Source organism: Labrus bergylta, chromosome 7, assembly GCF_963930695.1.
Source record: "Labrus bergylta chromosome 7, fLabBer1.1, whole genome shotgun sequence".
NCBI lineage: Eukaryota > Metazoa > Chordata > Actinopteri > Labriformes > Labridae > Labrus > Labrus bergylta.
In genome coordinates this window covers 16,164,352-16,184,339 of record NC_089201.1, presented here as the reverse complement: position 1 = coordinate 16,184,339, position 19,988 = coordinate 16,164,352, and the positions used below count along the sequence as shown (strand labels likewise).

Sequence of the window (19,988 nt, the reverse complement as noted above, 5' to 3'; positions counted from 1 at the left end):
CACATATGGTGCAGCTTTCTTGAAGGATTATATTTCATAGTGGAGCATTTTGGCATAACTTTATGACAGCTTTCCTGGCTTAAATGTCTGCACTATCAGAAGGCATGCAGTCACTTTGTGGTCTTTGCTGTTTGACAAATGATGATCGAGGTGAATCCTGGAAGAACAAACCGTCTTAAGAAGAGGAATTTCATTTTTTTAAGAGCTGTATATTGAAAAGCACTATCAAACTGACAGTAACAACACACACAATGAACAGAGACCACCAATAAGTGCAGCAGAGTCCAGGACAAACAGAGGCTGACACGTCTGATGGATGAATCCACAGAGCAGATTTAATAAAAAAAGAATATTTGCTCAGCTTTTTATCAAAGGTAAAAACTTGATCTAACTTTTTATGTTTGAGTGACATATTTCTGCTTATTAAGCCATTTATATTTTTCGTCCTTAAATATTCTTTAACCTTTGACAGCATGTTTAGAAGATATGGCTCCCATATAAAGGCTTAGATGAAAGCTCGCCCCCTGGTGGAAGAGTAAAGTACTGCCACAGTGACAGCCTGGAGTGGCTCATGACCAGTTGAGACCGTAAAGCCTTTTTAGACAAAAACTTGACGTCATATCCCTTTAAGATGAACTTATTTTGATGTAACATAAAGATTTAAAAAAATCCACTCTGTTGCTATTTACTGATAATATTTCTCACATTATTTTAAGGACATTTTTTCCATCATTAAGCTGAAAGTAAGTCAGAACTTTAGTAACCAGATGGATCTGATTTGTTTTTATGTTTATTTATAGTTTCCACAACATTACATGGTTGGGAAGGTTGGGATTATACTGAAGCCCCAAGTGGACATGAATCCATACATTCGATTTACTTTAGTTCCTGTGATAATTTGTAAATTCTGGTCGTTGTACTTCAACTCTACATGTTCTTCTTTTTCAAATGTTTTAAGGTAAGAAAAAAAAACAACCCTGCGTGTAGTGAGAATAGATAAGTCACAGTAAATATTTCTTCCCGCTTGATGCGTGACTCTTGTAGTTTTCCTTCCTCCTCCTCCTGAGCCACTGAAGGCGAGCTCCGTCCGTTCTGTCCCGGCAGGCCGACAGAAACGTTGGATCGGGAAAAATTTCCCTCAGCTTGCTCAAGAAAAACAGCTCCAGGTTTCGACCGGCCTGAGCCACCTCGGAGTCTGGCTGCACAGCAAAGAGAGTTTAATGTAGCAACAATTATCAAAAGCTATTTTTCATTTTAAAACTTAATTCATCCGCGTGTACTCGACAAACAGCAGACTAGTTCAAACTCATTTTACATCATTTCAGAGGCTCTCACACTGGTTTATTTAAACATTTAGCAGAAGGTATTTAAAGATCTGATTGCTAATAAATGACATATTTTGTAGACATATTATGAACAATCCACTTTCACTATGTTTTATAACATTTGGTTTGGGTAACCTGAGTGTCTACCGACCCACAAAATGTGAAATAAACCCATTCAGTCCTTTGTTTGTGGTCTGCATAAGTCTTACAACACAGAGAAAATTTCAAATGTGCTCTCCTTGTGACGTCACAATGGGATTATGGTAAAAAAAATACCCTCCGCCCATGGATTCCACCCCCAGCCTAGAACAAAACTTGTGCGCACGTCTGCTATTTTTATTCTCGCTAGCAAAGGAGTGATGTGAGAAAACTCAGGGGGGGCTCATTGCATTTAAAGAGACACACACACCAAAACAGAGTGTTCTGAGAGAGCTGGTTTATAAAGGGTCACAAACCTCCTCTGGTGCTTGATTCATGTTATATTTTGACCAAAGCACAGCGCAGATGTTTCATTTAGACCAAAGGGGACTGTTTGAAAAGGTGACAAAGGAGTATAATATGTCCTCTTTAAACATTATAATTAGGCTTAGCTGTTATTTGAAAGGTGTGATAATCAAATATCAGATCGCTTACACGCTAAACCATTAGATCATGGTTCACATCATACAAACAATACACATCTTAGCATTGTGATCACTTATATCTCATACCTTTTTAATTCTGTACAAGAACATTTTCAACCCTAGAATTACACTCTAGGGATTATTAAAGTATTTCTCATTCTGATCATAGTGATGAAATCGGTCTACTGATGTTAGCATTTACAGTTGTAGCTCAAAGAGAAGAGCCTCATGGAGCTGACATCATGGCGGTTGACTTTTAGAAATAACACCTGAGGTTTTGTATTCACTGGCAGCCTGACACAGCCTGATTGGCCGTCTCTACCTACAGAAATCAAAAGTGGAAATGTGTCCCAGTTCGATACATGTGGAACTTATTCCCTGCAGGCTACAGTTCACAGATGATTCACTTACACTAGAAATTAGATTAAAGTTGGAAATCCACCTCTGACACTAATGACCTTATGACAAACTCACGTAGTTGAAGGTGGAGCAGTTCTTGAACATCAGCAGGACGTCATCGACAAACTGCTCGGCGGTGAAGTAGTGCAGCGTGTTGCTCTTGTCCAATTTCCTGCGGATCACCGACAGGTCGATGGGCCTCTTTATGATCTGGTAGTAGTTTCTGGCCTGGAGCGAATTTACAGACATTAGATCATCGTACATGGACATTGTTTTCATTTTAACCACTCTGTCTGTTACAGGGGTTAAGTAGAACATTTTGTATGCACAGTAAAGATTTCTCTATTTAGGTTATCATAACCATTACATATACTGCTGTCATGTTGTTGCCATGCAGAGTCTTAAAGATGACCTGTGGATTGGGCTATTGGACTTGAAATAAGACTCTGACTTTGTATTCTTTTTTATGTAGATTATATACACGAGCGCGTGGCATTCCCCATGAGAAAATAAAATCAGCTCTGACTTTCTGTATTTACGAGATAAGAATCTCAGAAATATGAGTTATAATGAGCTTGCATTTCTCTGAACAACATCGGCTCCTCAGTTGCACTTTGTGTTGATCCAGTTTTTACAGCATTGGCCTTATTGTCTCTTGAGTCTCTGCTCAGCCAGCCTGAATGCATTTCAGATGCATCATCTTGTTATATCAGTAAAGCATGACACAGCCGGTCCTGACAGATCAGAGGGGGGTTCACAGCTGAACTACAAAGATTTAAGTTGACTACTCAAAGTCTGCAAACTATGTAGCCTAAAGACACGAGAATCTACCAAATGTTTCAAACCCAAACCTAAATGTAACTGTTTAACTGAACAGCCTGTGAATGTTTGCTATGTTAAGTGCTCTAAATGAGAGCTGCTGTTGGGAGTTTGAGGTACAGATATCTGGTTTATTCATATTCTAATTGATAATTGCTAAGGCTGATAGACTAGCATTTGTGCCGCGCCCCATGTACAGAAGGGGGACTGCAGATCTTAACCAACTCTAAGCTAACTCTGGTTCAATGCCTTAAATGGCAACATTTTATATATTTTATATTACACATGGTCCTTTTACAAATATGAATAAATAAGCTGTGGACAGACCAGTGGCTACTTTCCTACTTGTTATTCAATACTCTCCCTCCCTGATTTCTTATTCTATCCACTGTAATGTCTAAATAAATGTAAGGGCTATAAGCTAAAAATAAATAAATAAATCCTTAAGTATTTGTGACACATACCTGCACAGTTCTGTAGTAACATGAATGTTATTTAGGACTGTCAGAGTATTTCATCTGATATGATTTTAAAATAAAGATAAACATGTCACAGTTTGTATTTGAAGTGATGAACTGTCGGACTGACCAGAGGGCTGACAGGTTCATGGAACGGAGCGCTGAGTGTGTGACAATACAACAGCAGAGTCAGCTTCACACACCTCTGCACAAGAAAAACACACAAACACACACAGTCACTGAAAACACTTGATCATTTACTTATTGAATCAAATGTTATTTTGATGCTCTGGATGCTCTGATAACATGATTATAGCTTTCTTTAGGGTGCTGGGTTCTACATTTAGGTATAGCCTTTGTCCTACCTACACAAACAGTACTACTCCTTAGCATCTGATGGGACTCAAAAAGCAGCACAGAAATCACACGGCTCACCCTCTGATCCTGGTTTGACAGTGTGTACGGAGCTCTGACTCCACCACAGGAGTGTGTGTCCTCACAGTCGTACGTCACCTCGGGGTCCTGGTCCGTTCTGCAGAGCGAGCACACCCAGTCGCCTCTGTAAGACACACAGGAGCTCTGTTAGGATAAGCAGTATTCAATTCAATTCAAAAAACTTAATTTGTCCCCGGGGGGCAATTCAAAAAAATCTACAATGGATCAGATTCCTCATCTGACTAGTGAGGGCAACAGATCACAAAAGTCATGTTTCTGATTGAATCACGGATTTTTGTCACAGGTCGGATCTTTTATCCGATCTGCCAGATAAAAAGTTAAAAAGAGAGCGAGCAGGGAGACAGGGAGGCCTGATTGGTTCATCAGATTGGTACCTCGTGGCAGATATTGGTCAAAGTTTTTACACGCTTACAACTGCTACAGATGACGGATTTTCCTCATTCCTTTTTCAGAGCACACGAGTTAATGAAATTAATAAATTTCTGTCAGGACCTAAAGACAATTTCAACCAAAATCTGAAAAAGTGCATCTGGAGGAAATTACCAACCCTGCCTTTAAGTCTAAATAATTGTTAAACCAAAGTGCAGTATCTGAATAAATGTATCACCGGTTGGTTTCCACACAGCACTCACAGAGGGAAGCTGATGAGAGGGGGAATGTGACAGGCCAGGTGGTAAACTTTAGGGCAGTGGTCACAGCAGAGCAGATCTCCTCCATTCAGACAAACAGCACAGAAGTCGTCACTCTCCATCTCCTCAGGCCCTGATCCAGGTCCAGGCTGCTGGATACATGAGTCTCCGCCCCCCTGAGAGCAGCACTGATCGGGTGTTTGATCGTCACTGATTTCCATTTGTACTTCATCTACTTCACAGTTTGTTTCAGGTTCGTCCTCCAGCTCAAGGGACTGATCCTGATCCATTTCTGGCTCTGGATCCAGTTCTATCACCAACGTCTGCTCTGGATCTGGGTCCAGATAAAACGTCTCTGAGTCAATGTTTACATCTAGATCCCATTCCTCCGATGCAGACTCAAACAGGATGTACGGCTGATCCGGGTTAGATTCGCAGTCAAAGCCCGAGTCCTGCTCTGGTCCTTCAGAGGGGGAGCTGTCGGGACAGTAGGGTTCAGTCCAGGAGGATGATTCTGGTCGACTGAAATCTGACGATTCTGCAGGTTTAGACTGAAGAGAAGCTTCAGTTATATCCAAACTATCGTCCTCATTTTCACTGAATCCAGGCTACAGAAAAAGACAAGGAGAGGAGAGCGATAATCATCAAAGAGTGCTCATAATAATCCCTAAAATACTTTTATTGTACATTTATTAATCTTTGTCTTTATACCTGAGGAGGATGTCTCAAGCAGGAGACGTCGTTGTGGATCTTTGCTTGTGTTTGGCATGGCAGTCGCACCAGAGACACCACTGGCTGCAGACATGATAAGGACACAGACTGCAGGTTCAGTTGCTCCAAGCTCACTACAGGTATGCAGGAAGTACCCAGAATTCTTTGGGCCTCTGGGTGAATCCTGAGGAATAAATGAAGGCTTAGAGATGAATACTGTAATTCTATGTTTATGTTTTATTGCACTAGCAAGACATTTTACTTTGGTTGGGTAAGCTTTTTCATCACATATTCAGTGTCTTGTAAACACATGTGGCCTATCGGGAACTTGTACTGGACCTTCGTCATGCAAATAGTTTCTTAAAACAGGCAGGACATCTTAAATACAAGGTGGCTACAAGCCTACAACCGCTCAACCTGTAAGATATCAGCTCTAAATCAGCAAATTAGGAAACAAATGAACATCAGCTTCCTGATTGAGAGCACACAAAACAACTACAGAAAGCCTAAAGGGCCATTTTTAAAGGTCACATATTATGTTCAATACACTTCACTGTGGTTTTCTAACATGTGTCTCTCGTCTGTCTACAAACACCCTAATTATGATCAAACTTTTATTTCACTCTTAATGCTAAGCTAAGATGCTAAGCTAAGCTCCTCCCTGTTTCAGCTCCTTATGTACACACATTCTCCCAATTAAACTCTTGACAGAAAGAGAAGAATGATATATCCTTAAATCTCAAAATACTCCTCTAAATATGATTTCCATGCTGTTCTGTTGGCCTAACATGTTCTTTTACTTTACCTTAATCTCTTTAATAAAGCTGAGAGTTTTTGTTGTTTTTCAGATGAAGGAGAGGCTGTGGTTATCTTTCCGTTGCAAGACTCATTTTTTATTACACAGGATCCAGACGTGCAGAGCTATTTAAAAGATAGAGATTTGGTGTCATTCACATCTGAGAAATATAATAGTTAACGTTACATATAAGTAATTATTTGACATGTCTTCTTCCAATCCAACAACACAGTAAAACTCAGCCATTTGTTAAATAGTACAGCGTCTGTGTCTTTTACTTGTTCTGCTGGGAGGCTTGGCTCCTCTGCTGTTGTTGCTGGATGTGAACCAGTCTCCCATGACTCGGCCTCCAGTGTCAGCGTGACTCTACACCTGGCTACCTCAGGAAACAGGGTGGCCCGTCTTTGGGGAAAGTTGCTATGGCTTCTGAAAGGCAGGTGTGCCATCTCCAGGAGATCGGGGCCTCTTGGGGTGAAAAACCAGCACAGACAACACAGAAGAGGATGAAGCTAGTTCGCAATCTCCTGTGTGCTCATATATGACAGCAAAATATAAGAATCAAAACAAACAGAGAGCCACCAAAGAACTGGTCAAAGTGCAATTTTCAGACGAATCAAACTGCTCATTTATATATTCAAAATAATAGCTATACACACCAAATCAATAAGTATGCATGCAGGGAGAACATTGTGTGCATAACTATTACACAAAGGTTAACAACTTACATGCATAGGGTGAAGTTTAATTGTAAAAATGTGCCTTACCTTAATGTGTTTGTAAGCAATGAAAATCAAGAGGTCTGTTTCAGAAAGCCAGGTGAGTGTTTCCAGGTATAGGTGCATGTGCGCTGAGGATTAGAGGGATGGAACTTCGCCATGTGTCCAGTATCAAGGGGAATATTCATGATTTGATTGGTGGAGAGCTCGGCCCCCTGACATTCAGGACAGAACACTGCAGAGGCAAGCTAAGGTAAGCATAAATGTAAGATCTTAACCAATAATGTGATGCTAATGTCTGTCTTTCACTTGCAGATAAAATGAATGAAAAACACGGCTTTTAGGCTTTTAGCATCAAATATGAAATGATGCACATCCATTTGATAGTTTAAAAGAATTTCCCATACAGTTGAATCTGATTCATACTCAGTGGTGGGAAATATCATTTTTTTGGGTTTGAGGTACAAACAGAGGTAGCTCACACCGTTTTCATTCTAACCAATGATAAGTCCAGAGGCTATAAAGTTTTGAATAACCGACCAGCAGTATGTAAATGCATCTCTACTCTATCTGTTGTCTGCTCTCATCATAACTCTTCTTCTCTCTTTTCAGTCTGGAGCCAAACACTGAGCTATAGGGGAATCAAACTCTCTTTCCTTCCCCAGCCAAGATGCTATCGGACGGCTCCAGTTGTCCAAAATGCTGTAGGAAGTATTTTAACTAAATGGTAAATGGACTCGGGCTTGTACAGCGCTGTTCTCGTCATTCTGACTGCTTAAAGTGCCGTTAAACCGCAGGTCACACCTACACATTCACTCACTGATGGCAGAGGCTGCTGCGTAAATTTTCCATCAGTCTCTAATCCCATTCATATACATTCACATGTGGTCGACGAAGCAGTGGGAGCAACAGGACATGTTTTGGGGTTTTTAAAGATTTATTTTTGGGCTTTTTTATGCCTTTATTGGAGATATAGGACAGTGGATAGAGTTGGAAATCATGGAGAGAGAGTAGGGAATGACATGCAGGAAAGGAGCCACATGTTGGATTTGAACCTGGGCCACCCGCTTGGGGGACCACAGCCTCTATACATGGGGCGCGCGCACTAACCACTGCGCCACCATCGCCCCTATCAGACATGTTTTTTAGAAAAAATGTCTTCCATTAATATTGATTTCTTCTTGTTAGATGATTATGAAAAACTTAGTTGTGCTTTAGAAAAGGAACCTTTTTGCTGAATCAGCGTCATGGTCTTTGATCAAAACCTGAATTTCAGGGGATAACATTCTCAAGTACTGTTCTAGGATGATCATTTCACTTACTTCTTGGATGCTTTTACCTTTTGGCTCGATCCATTTCCCAAAGAGTTCTAATCAGAATCAGAAACATCCTAAATACCGTCATCATCATCATGAATATGATTTAGTGAGTATAGGTGTTCATAAGGAGCCAGGTCTTTCTTTTCTCTTAGAGGTACAAAGGGACTCTGCAGAGCCAATATAGTTTGGTAGTTCGTTGCACCACCAGGGGGCGACAGAGTAGACGAGACTATAGCTAGACGCCTTTAATTGGCACATTGCAGATTTTCTGCTTCGACTCAGTTTCTCAGCCCTGGAGTTCTGCTAGGTTAAAGGTCAGTCAGAGGAGGTACGCCTTAGAAGTTAACATTAGTTTTCTCTTCTACTATGATAAATATGTTGCTGTTGGGTGAATCACACAAGTGAGGCTAACTTTAGCATGATAAGCCCCAGCTCTAACACTGAGAGTCTGAGGGTTTCACACCATCCTAAATTAACTTTGTTGATTCACCCTGACTGACAGAATGATGGGAACTGAACAGTGATGTCACTTTAACACATTAAACATTATGATGATTATGATGATGATTAAACATTCCTCTCTGTGCTGAGAAATCCCATTAGACTGACACTGAAACACTTTGACACCCCCACCAGATAAACAACTCAGGGAACTTTCCCCCGGGACAAGGGACTTTTGGAGAACCTGCAGGGACCAGGGTCTAAGAGCTGGGGATGACGTTTTATCGCCCAAAGGATTCTCCAAAAGTACCTGACATGCTGAACATTTATGATAGGTTGAGTACAGCAGCTGCTTGCCTCATCCCCAGAATAAAACTTCATTGGAAACAATGGCTGGAAGTTCCTGTATGAGTTAAAGTCTTTGGTACTATTGGGAGAAATGTGTCTATGGTTCCTGAAAATACAACAAGGACTCTGGTCAAATGATGAAAGCAAGTTTATAAATCCTACTGCTCTTTGCCCAAACACATTGGGATTGACTTTTTTGAGATCATAATCTCAGATCCTCGATGACACGACTACTGCTGCAGGTTAATCTGAGGCTGGTTCATCAGCAGGATCAGAGCGGGGAATCTCATGAAAGCAGCTTAGTGGTTGGATTACTGAGGATGATTTCCCCTGTTTACAAGCTATTTGGTGACTTTACTTGAGCATGTTGTTTCCTAGTTTAATAATCTTGGCAAAGGCAGGACCATAAAAGGGGTTAAAAAAACAATTGCCTCCACATCTTGGTAAACAGAATATGTGTGCTAATGCCACAAACTGTTCTCTTCTTCTTCTCTACTAGCTTTAATAAATAGTGAAAGATACAGGAGAGAGTTAGATGATTACAGCCTAAATGAAAAAGCATGGCTTAAAGCTGGTTGTGTCTTTTCCTCTATTAAGAGGAAGATTTTGAGGCACAAAGGAGAAGCAACCCATTTAAACCCTGTCCATTTTGGGCCCCTGCAGCTCTCAGTTTAGCCACACGAGGGCAGCAGAGTTACATAGCTGTTGCCTGAGATCACGATGATGCTGTATGCCCATATATGGTCAGAAGGGTGTGGAAGGAAGCGCCAAACAAGTTAAATGCACTGAGACAGTAAACAGAGGAATTTTGTTGCCATGGTGACCTAAATTTAGCGGCTTGACTAATCTCAATGATGACTGGATTCCTTTTTATAGAATGAGAGCAGACAAAGGATTTTACTCTCCTTTAAAAACTTTATTTTATTCACTTTATCACTTAAATATCACTCTTATTATTTGTTTATATTAAAAATGTCCCCGCCTGCTTTTATTTATTGCCTGTTTTATTCTTTTTTACGTGCCTGTGATGTGTTTTGATTTCTATTTTTATTCAATTCGAGTTTTTTGAAAAACCATTTAAAGAGGGAAAATTAGAACAATGAAGGAAATTTCGCTCAACTACAAAAATAATAGATAAAATGTTAAAATTAAAATTGTAAAAAATAAATAAATAAAAAAAACTAATCAAAATATATACCAGGATTAAATATGTTGTTTTTTTTTAAAGATGAAATTAAAACCTTAGACTGGGGATATCATTTCAAAGCCAGATTAAATCATTAATATCCAGTCCATTGAGACGCAGTAGGCTACATTTGAGCGTTATTAAAACAAGTCTCAATCACTGATGGTATTTTGTGACACATTAGGAACATTTAGAGGTAAAGTAGAAACTATGGAGATCTGACAAGAACATAGAATGCAGATGTTTTTAAAGCACTTGGAGCTGCACTCTGTGTAAAGAAGTGTTGTCACATTATGTCTATACCGTCTGGTTCATAATGAGCGGAGTGAGCTGCGGACACACAAGATATAATAGTGATATTCTCTGAAAGTGTTGTTTTTATTTAGCTTCCTAAAATTAATTGAGTAATCTCTTTATTTACTGAAGGTTGAGCCCCTGAAAGGGGCGTTCAAGTCCATTAAGTTAATCACTGAGCAAGACCAGGTGGATGTAAGTGAAATATTGAAGCCCCTGAGGGTCCACATGTTGTTGTACATTAGACATTATTTAAAAGATTATTGACAGAGTGCTTGTTTTCACAATGAAATCCAAAGAACAGTGTAGCCTTTATGTACACACTTTTATAAGTCTGCTTTAAAACATATTGAAAATATGAAATGTAACATACATTATGCCTACTTTGTTCTACAAATAAAAATAAACATGAAAACAATTAAATAAGTTCTTCTTAAATAAGTTAAAATGGGTTCATAAATATGCCAAATTAAAAATAATTATAAAGGATAAATGAATACCAGTGGCAGATTTAGTCATTAATTCATTTAGTCGAGGTGAAAAGTAATTTATTAATAATAATAATAATAATAATAATAATCAGTCACCTTACAAAGCAGAGTTAAAAACAACAAAGTAACAAAACATTTATAAAATAAACATTAAAAAAGCTCAATTTACAGGATGTAGAGGATTTATAAGACCAATATTGAAAAGATGAAAAGCAAACCTTCATATTTTTTGCATTACCCTTTTTACTTGAGCACCATTTGTGGGCCCTCTGCATCTGAAGGGCTAATGTAGTGGTTCTCAACCGATGGGTCAGGACCCTAAAGAGGGTAGAGAATGTGCACTGAGAAAGAAATGTGTCTAAAAGGTCTGTGAATTAGAATTGAAGCTTGTGTGTTTTGTACCTTCTGGGGTCCAAACTGCACAATCTTAAAAAATAATTCAGATTGGTTGAAAATATTAGAAATGTAGGTACAGATTTTCCTTGAAGGGGTTGGTAGTGGGTATAAATTAAATACAAACTGTGTTGATTATGATGTACTGACAATAACCAAACCTTGCATCAGATTGGACTTTAACAATTTCGATGATAATACAAATGATAATAATATAGATAATGTAACGTTAACGTTAATATAGCATAATGGTTTAGTTCAATGTCCGACATGATGAAAAGGTTTGGTCCTGTACATGATTAAAAGTCATGTGAAGATATTTCTGAAGAACACTCTTCAGATACAGACGAGGTGTAGATCATTTCTACCGAACAAAGCCCAGTCAGGACGCTTGCCTTTGTTGCGTTTTGCACTCTGTGCAGTCTGTCTGCATGAGTCGGTGTCAGACACAATAGCTGCTGCTAGATTGCATCATCAGCTAATTGTGACCCAGGAGATGTCATTCCTGGATGTAGAAGTGTGTTGTTGATTTTTTTTTTACATCTGACTTTCTTATGTTGCCCTCTCTGAAGAGATTTTAGCATTTTATTGGGAACATTTCTCCTTCAGTAAAAGGTTAAATCGAATGTGAAAAAACAGCCTCCTCTTGCAGGAGAGTAAAGGGGTAGCCCTGTGTGTGTGTGTGTGTGTGTGTGTGTGTGTGTGTGTGTGTGTGTGTGTGTGTGTGTGTGTGTGTGTGTGTGTGTGTGTGTGTGTGTGTGTGTGTCTGGGAGGAAAAACCCTTTGCCTCTGCTGCTGATATTCTGGCGCTGCTGCAATCACCTGCAATCCTTTCAACGCCCTCGCCACTCCCGCCGGTTGCCAGGAGACGGGGTCGCCTAGGCCACAGAGCTAATGATGCTGGGAGAGGATGAGGAGGGGAAAGATGGAGACAAAGATACAAAGAGAGGAGTGGGCTTAAAGTAAATGAGGAAGAAAAGGAGAGTGGAAGTGAGTGTGAAGGAGACAGTTTTCCTTTTATCGCACCAGTGTCATTCTCATGTTAAGCTGCTTCAGATAGACAAACAAATTCATCAAAATGTCGCTTTGTCTTCACATACCATAGAAAAACAAACATCACATATTCCTTTTCATTTCTTGACTCAGTGTTGATGCAATCAGGTCGGCTACAAAAGCCCCAGCAACAACAGCACAGCTCCTTCGAAGAAACGTACCCTCCTGACTAAGAGGCTTCTTCAGGGTTGCATCATGGGAAAACCCCTGATAGCTGCAAATAAATAAAAGATGCATGCTCTAAAAACCATCAGCAGGGAAAGAAAAACATCAGGTTATTAATTAATCAAAGGATTTGATGTTAAAAACAAAAAGAAAGGATGAACTCATGGACCTTTTACTGTCTTCAAATGTTGGAAAAAGCCAAAACTCACTTATAACGTTCTGCAGCTCACAGCCTACAAATCCCATCAATCCTTGGACTGTTGGTCTTGATGTGCATTTATCTATAATAAAACAAAAGTGTCATTTCTGAATATCCATCCATCATCTATATCCCTTTTTCCCATTCAGAGTCATGGTCATTCAGAGTCATTAGTTACCTAATAATTCACTTTTTTACCTAATAATTCACTTTTTTTGTCTACATCTGTAAATTTTGTAATTACTGTACATAGCACAGACTCTTGCACTTTCTGCTTATTTGCACTTCTGGTGAGATGTCAAACCTCATTTCGTTACTCTATACTTGTATATGTGTAATGACAATAAAGTTGAATCTCATCTCTCATCTCATGGGGGGATGGAGCCGATCCCAGCTGTCATTGGGCGAGAGTTGGGGTTACACCCTGGACTGTTAAATGAATGTTTCCAGTATTTTAGTGAGGGGGCGGAGGTATGTGTATTATCTTTTGATATAAAGATAATATATATATTCATTGTGGCATTCTTCTTCATGCTTGCTTGGTTTTGAATTTCTGGGCTTGACATGTTATTGTTGTTTTTGTTTGAACACCTTATTTCATGTCTTTATATGCTGCAGCAATACTCCCATTTATTAAACAGAGTTTTAGTTGATTTGGAAAACAGTTCTGTGAAAATGGAGCCCTCGATTTAAATCTGTGCAGGAATGACAACAAGGAGGTTTTTCTGAAGCGACACAGAAACCGCTCCAGCTTTGTGACAAAGATAAAATGCAAACTAAGAGAATTAATATTCCAACATGAGGGATTTCTTTTCGCATAGAAAGCTAACTAGATATTCAATGTTTTTAAATCAAGTTCGTTTAGTGTCCTTTCAAGTCATGATCCTCAACAAAGGTCCTTTGTCTCTTTGCATGCAGCAGCAGCAGGAGATTCATTTACATCAGCAGCACCATGTGGGACGAGACCAGCAAAAGACCCACCGCTGAGTTGACACAGCAACACACAGCAACAGTGTCAGACATTGCTCACCTTTGCACCATCCCTGTAAACGTGTGTGTCAGAGTGTGTGTGTGTGTGTGTGTGTGTGTGAGTGTGTGTGTGTCAGAGTGCGTGTGTGTGTGAGTGTGTGTGTGGGAGGGGAGAACGATGGAGACCTGTTAATTGATTTCATCCCCCTGGAAAGTCATTTCATCATACTCTGTGTTTTTAACCCTTGTCTTACGAAAGCCTTACAGCAGTCAGAGCACGGAGACCCACAGACCCTCAGGGAAATTATAAGCCCCGAGTGTATGTGTGTGTGTGTGTGAGTGTTGAGGAGGGAAAGAGAGAGAGAGAGAGAGAGAGAGTCAGATTTTGTATCATCAGAAGGAAGGGGATAATGGAGTCCTACACTTTAAGCTGTGCTGCAAAAGATCCTGTATAAAGAGTATTTTGTAACACGCCATGGGCAGACATTTACCTACATCTTCTCCTCAGAGCCCCTCCTGCTAGAATCTTCCAAGAAGCTGATCATAAAATGAGTGCCAGCATGGAGGTCCACAGTCCAGTGAGCAGCAGTCTCATTATACACACCTGTGCACAGACAGATATGCACAGGTGTGTACACTGGGTTTGTTCAAACTGGGGGAGAGGTTAAACTGGTTTCTTTGACCAGAGGCTGACGGTGTTACATTTCTGTTTTTCTAAGAACATTTCCCAACAACTTGTCCCAACGTGTTTACTGTAACATGCACTCTCTGTTGTGAAAACATATCACGTGTGTGTTGTTCTCAGATTTCAGGAACACTCTGTACGTTCTCCATTTCAGCGTTACGCTCAACTCCATTTCATTTGCATACACATGCATGAGGAAGAAACGTTCAGGGTTAAAAAAGGTTGTTTTTTTTGTCTCTCTTAGCAAGGTAGGAAACAATCTGAAGTATCGCCCGCATCTCCCTCTTTTTTTAAAACTTGATTTACTTCGATTATAAACTTCCAAAATCAGGGAACAGTGAAGTTCATTCTGACAGATTTGATTGATTTGAAAAAGCACCTTTTGACAAAATTAGCTTTTTTGACAAGTTTTTATTTTTGGCTCATGTTGTCGCCATGAACAACTGAGTGTTTGAATCTTTCCATTAAATATCACAATACAGAAGTCCATCTCCACAGTCAGTGCCATCACAAAAAATACAAAATAAATAGATTACAAGACAAAACAACATCTGAAACAACTCAAAGATTTGAACAAGACGACCAGGATTGCACCAGAACTAATGATTTGTCTCCGACATGCTAAAACTTTCCAAACACCTTGAACCATAAAACTCTGCCTGCTTAGAAGATAAAATCTACGTCAGGGGTTCTCAACCGGTAGAGCCTCAGGACCCACCAACTACTACGTCGGGAAAAATGATCAATCAGATGTATTTAAAGAAAGATTGCGCAGTTTAGACCTCAGACTGAACAAAATATGTGACAGAATCAGAACTCTGCCCTTTTCTGTATTTCATCTCTCCTTCCAATATTTCCTGTCTCTCTTCAGCTGTCCTATCCAATAAAGTCAAAAATGCTAAAATAATTAAAAAGAAGAAACTGAATGACACAAACTTGTTTAAAAAAAGCACTTGACAACTTTTTTCTTCCAGGCACAAATTCACGACCCACTAAAAACGGCTCTGCGACCCACTTTTGGGTCCTGACCCACCAGTTGAGAAACCACTGATCTACTTGTTACCTCTAGATTCACCACTCAGGTTTGTTCACACGTATGAAAACACGATACAAAAAGGTACAAAATAAACAACAAGCTCCATAGGGCATAAATAAGTTACATTACTAGGTCAGTATATAAGGCATACAAAAACAACATTCCACACAGTAATGCTGAGGTTAATAGAAGAAAGTGTCAGTCAGTGCACACAATGTCAAAAAAAACCTTCTGAGGTACAAGGTTGTTCAACTCCACACACAACATTAAAGTTGGCCTAACATCCATTTTCTAATTGGCCTAAATCAAAAATCACTGTTGCATTGCAACCAATCACGAGTTCTCATCCAAAAAAGGAAATTAAACATTCAGTGTTCAGGACTCTTTTCTTTTGTGTGTGTTTTATTTCAAGGCACCGTCCACATACGCCCGCATCCTCTCTCTGTGAGGCGGGGTGAAGCAGTGCCCGATGGCCTGCTCCGTTTCCTGGATCCGCCTTCGGAAGCGGTCCCGGTCTCGAACCATTTCTTCCCAGTGTCCTTTGCGAGACGCCTGCCGGGCAAACGGCCAGGTCTGCATGACGTGGACTTGGACTAGAGGAGAGAATCGCACCTGAAGAGCAGAAAATGAAGACAACATTTTAATACATTCTGTAAAAAGGATACTGATGGTGACATGATGTCAGAACAATATAATGGACATTTTTGTCTTTTTGTTGTTTCATGCCTAAAAAATGCTGAATTTATTCTAAAGTGTGATCTTGGGTTGATGGCCCGCTGCTGGTTCTAAACTTCAAATTAAAGTCCCTATAAAGATGGTTAATCTCACCCAGGGCTTTTTGTAATAAACACCCTACACTGATTACAGCTGTCAACATTTTGATACTTTTTAAAGCCATTGGAGAGGAATTAATCCATTAAAAGTTGCTGCCAATCTCCTGCATACTGTCTAAATTTCACAATTACATCGGCAACTTTACACTTGGTACACTACCAACATGTTGCAGGGTGAGCTGGTTATGTTTAGGAATTTGTCTGCAACAAGAAAATGACTCAATAGGTTGTAATGGTATGGTAATGGTTGTCATGGTATCAAAACAGGCATCAGTATCATTAGACTGATACTGGTGTCATATCAAAGTTATACAGCTTGTTACTGAGAAAACTCTAACACAGACTCCTTAGAGATGATGTACTTTCCCAGCAGCCCGCAGAGTTCTTAGTTATGCTCGTTATCAGGAAAAGACTTTGTGTCTTTCTGCCTCTGGCTTTATGTTTTGGGGCCTGACGAAACAGGCCTTTAATCCTCACGGCTTTACAATGACTTTGCAACACTGCTGCAACTTTATTTAGTCCATGAGGAAGTCGAGCTCTCTGCTGACTTGCCGCAGTCATGACTGGCTTAGTCATGACGACCAGCGGCGTTGCTAAACGACAACAAACAACAGCTCAGCCTAACACATTAACATGTCTGCTGGAGGAGGAAGTAAACCTCGTCTTAGACTGGCGGTGTCAAAAGAAACTGCAGCAGTCAGCAGAAGACACTCCCTTATGAAATATGTACTTAATTAAAATCAAGGGATTAACCGCTCCCATGTATCTGCTTTCTGCATTACAAATTAAAGGGATAGAGTCCAGATTGTTTTAAGTTTAGTAAAAACCATTTGAATAGAGTTGAATATGTAAGTATGTGATGCCTTTGTTTTGCTGTTTTAACCCCTTTTCAGTGCTTAAGACTAGGAGGAGCACTTACAGCTGTTCTTATGACAGACTCTACATGTCTCTCATTGGATGCTGTGTTTAACCCTTACAGGCAGTTTAATTATAAATTAGAATTTAATAATGACCTTTTTCTGGGTGCTGCCAGCCTTGTTTTCCTTCCTCTCCTCTGGCTTTGATGGAGGTGTTTGTCCGGGTCTTTTCCAGGGTACCAGAGTTTTGTCTGGATGGGAGTGCTGCTTTAACACCCTCTGTGGAAGTGAGGGCTTTTTGGCTCTGGATTTTTGGGGTGTTTCAGCTTCTTTTTCACATCTTTTGCTCTTCATGGGAGGGGTTTTAGTGTCTGGAACATCAGGGGGAGCCTGATCTTTTCCAGACTGGAGTGTTGTTGTTGTTGTTGGGGAGCTCTGGAGACAGGCCTGAAAGTTGAGAGGGTGGTACGGGTCGTCCTTTTGGCAGAGGGATTTCCACAGGAGCTGCTCTTCCTCGTCCTCCTCAGATGAAGGAGGGAAGCTGCTGGTCTTCTCCTCGGTGTCTGTGTCTGACTTGGGAGGAGGAGCAGGAGAGGGTTTAGAGACTGTGCTGGTGTTGGTGGTTTTAGCTGATGTGTTGGTGACTGTGCAGGCAGTGAAGCACATGGGATTGTAGGGGTCTTCTGGGCTGGTGAAGAAGTCCAGCAGCCTCTCGCTCTCCTCCTTGTCGATGTCGGGGCTCGAACTGTCCGAACTGGCCCAGCTACTCCAGCTGCTCTCGCTGTCAGAGCGACTGACCCAGATGTTCAGGCCTCGAGGCCCGAACATCTCCTCGGTGGCTTTGCTCACTGACATGACGTCAGTAGCGCTGCCGTCTTTTGCCCCACTTTTACTCTTCATCATGTTTGTGTTTGTTGAAATGCAGGCAGAGAAAAAGAAAGGGTTGTAGGGATCACTGGATCTTGACAGGGACTCCCAAAGCGCCTTACTTTCCTCACTGTCGAATTCTACTACGTTGTGGTCTTCCTCACTACTCCAGTGAGAGCTCCTCTCTTCCTCTGATGTGTCTTGTTTGAAATTCTTCTCACAACTCTGGTGGCAGCCGTCGTTGGAGCTGTCACTGCTCGACAAAAAGAAGTTCCAGTCGCCGGGGAAGCCCATTTTCCAGCTGGACTGGTGTCCCAGAAAGATGTTGTCTTCTTTGCTGGTTGTTCTGGACACAAAGTCGTCCACTAATCCGCAGCAGAGGTCGTCGGCTCGCAGACTGGACAGCAGGGCCTCGGCAGTCGATTTCCCGGTGAAAGGGACGTCAGCACAGAAGTTAGAGAGGGGATTGGAACCTCCGACCATCACACCGTTTTCTCCGTCAAACAGCGAGGAAAACAGGAAGGAATCTGTCTGGCTGGCCGCTGCGGTCATGTGCTGGATGTGTTGCCCTGTCTCGTCTGTGATTCTCAGATGGACCTCAAACCGGAACATCTGGAAAACTGGGGGAGGGGGGAAATCAGGAGGAAGACATTAAAAAGGGTTTGAAGTTTGCGAATGTGTTGAAGTTGCATTCTCTGTTATTAAAAAGCCAGATAAGAAAAACAACAAGCACAAGTTAAAAAATGCTCTTCCTTCTTTCTACAGCAACAGGAAGACCAACACTGCAGTTCATCGACTTCAAACAACTATCTGTATTTCTTTAGATACTAAAAAAAGATTTATTTAATGAGAGGTGAGGTTCACATGTGAGCAGCAGTGCTACACATTATGAAATAGTCGAAACTAAATAACTGCGACCGGTTAAAGTTGCATCAGCATTTTTAACAAACAGATATAAATATATATATGAGATATAAATCTATCTTTGGCGTTACAGAGAAACAAAAGGATATTTATAATCGAGCTGATGTAAGGATTACTGTAGGATGTAAACAAGATGAAGACCAGCATTTGTTTATGTTTCTGACAAGAATAGATAATAGGGGAATTATCTACTAAAAAACGAGTTTTATAACTTGTAATTTCAAAATAAAAGGAGAGGACTTTAAAGGTTAACTAACGGTGATGAATAACACTGAATAATAAGTTTTGAGTTTTTTCATTCTTACCTGACATGAAGGTGTAGTAAATGACCTGAACCAGCAGCCGAAGCTGTTCCCACAGCACGGTGAGCATCTGTTTAGTCCAGGGAAGAAGAGCCATCCCTCCGCTACCGAACCTCTCCAGAGCCGTCCGTTCACAAGAACCCTCCTCGGAACCACGAATCGTAGACATGTTGTACTCCTTTCTTCTCCGTGGATGACAGGGATGGTAATGAAAAGAAACAAAAAAAAGAAAGACCTCACGTATTCTGGTATTCTTCGACAAAAACAAACAGATTTCTTGTATTTGTCAGTGACCGATAGGCGTCGATGTACTGTCGCTTCATTTTCTGGCAAGTTCGCGCCATATTGTGATCTCCTTAGTCAAATGTTCTCGTGTATTTTCTCCATTTTTTGTCAGTCGATGTGTCTTCGTCGTCGTAGTAAAAGGTGAATGACTCGCTGTTGCAACAGCGTCCGTTAAAATAAACAAGCGTGACGTCAGGCCGCGCTCTGATTGGATTCAGTCGCTATCACGCTCCAAGCGTCACGTACGCAGCAACAAGCCCCGCCTCCCCTTACCAAAAGTGTGACGCATAGAAAGTGCCCGTAATTTCCTCAGCTATCAGGAAAGCCCTTAAGCGGCCTCACGTGCATTTAGTAGTAAATAGGGGTTATAAAACGAAATTGGTGACAGAAATAAACTGTAGGGATTTCT

The 19,988-nt window shown here is 40.7% G+C and overlaps 2 protein-coding genes across 2 annotated transcripts; both read right to left on the bottom strand.

Moving 5' to 3' along the window:
- Positions 1–310: 310 nt before the first annotated feature.
- On the bottom strand, positions 311–7,044 carry LOC136179691 (E3 ubiquitin-protein ligase TRIM33-like). Its single transcript, XM_065956776.1, has 9 exons — positions 6,981–7,044; positions 6,495–6,681; positions 6,226–6,341; positions 5,421–5,604; positions 4,713–5,317; positions 4,060–4,183; positions 3,755–3,829; positions 2,423–2,575; positions 311–1,199 (listed from the first exon to the last, which is right to left on the bottom strand). The coding sequence occupies exons 2-9, from the start codon at positions 6,660–6,662 to the stop codon at positions 1,002–1,004; spliced, it is 1,623 nt and encodes a 540-aa protein (XP_065812848.1). The 5' UTR covers positions 6,663–6,681; positions 6,981–7,044; the 3' UTR covers positions 311–1,001.
- A 7,822-nt stretch (positions 7,045–14,866) lies between these two features.
- ppp1r15b (protein phosphatase 1, regulatory subunit 15B) lies at positions 14,867–19,733 on the bottom strand. Its single transcript, XM_020636528.3, has 3 exons — positions 19,298–19,733; positions 17,358–18,688; positions 14,867–16,123 (listed from the first exon to the last, which is right to left on the bottom strand). The coding sequence occupies exons 1-3, from the start codon at positions 19,461–19,463 to the stop codon at positions 15,914–15,916; spliced, it is 1,707 nt and encodes a 568-aa protein (XP_020492184.1). The 5' UTR covers positions 19,464–19,733; the 3' UTR covers positions 14,867–15,913.
- Between the last annotated feature and the right edge of the window lie 255 nt (positions 19,734–19,988).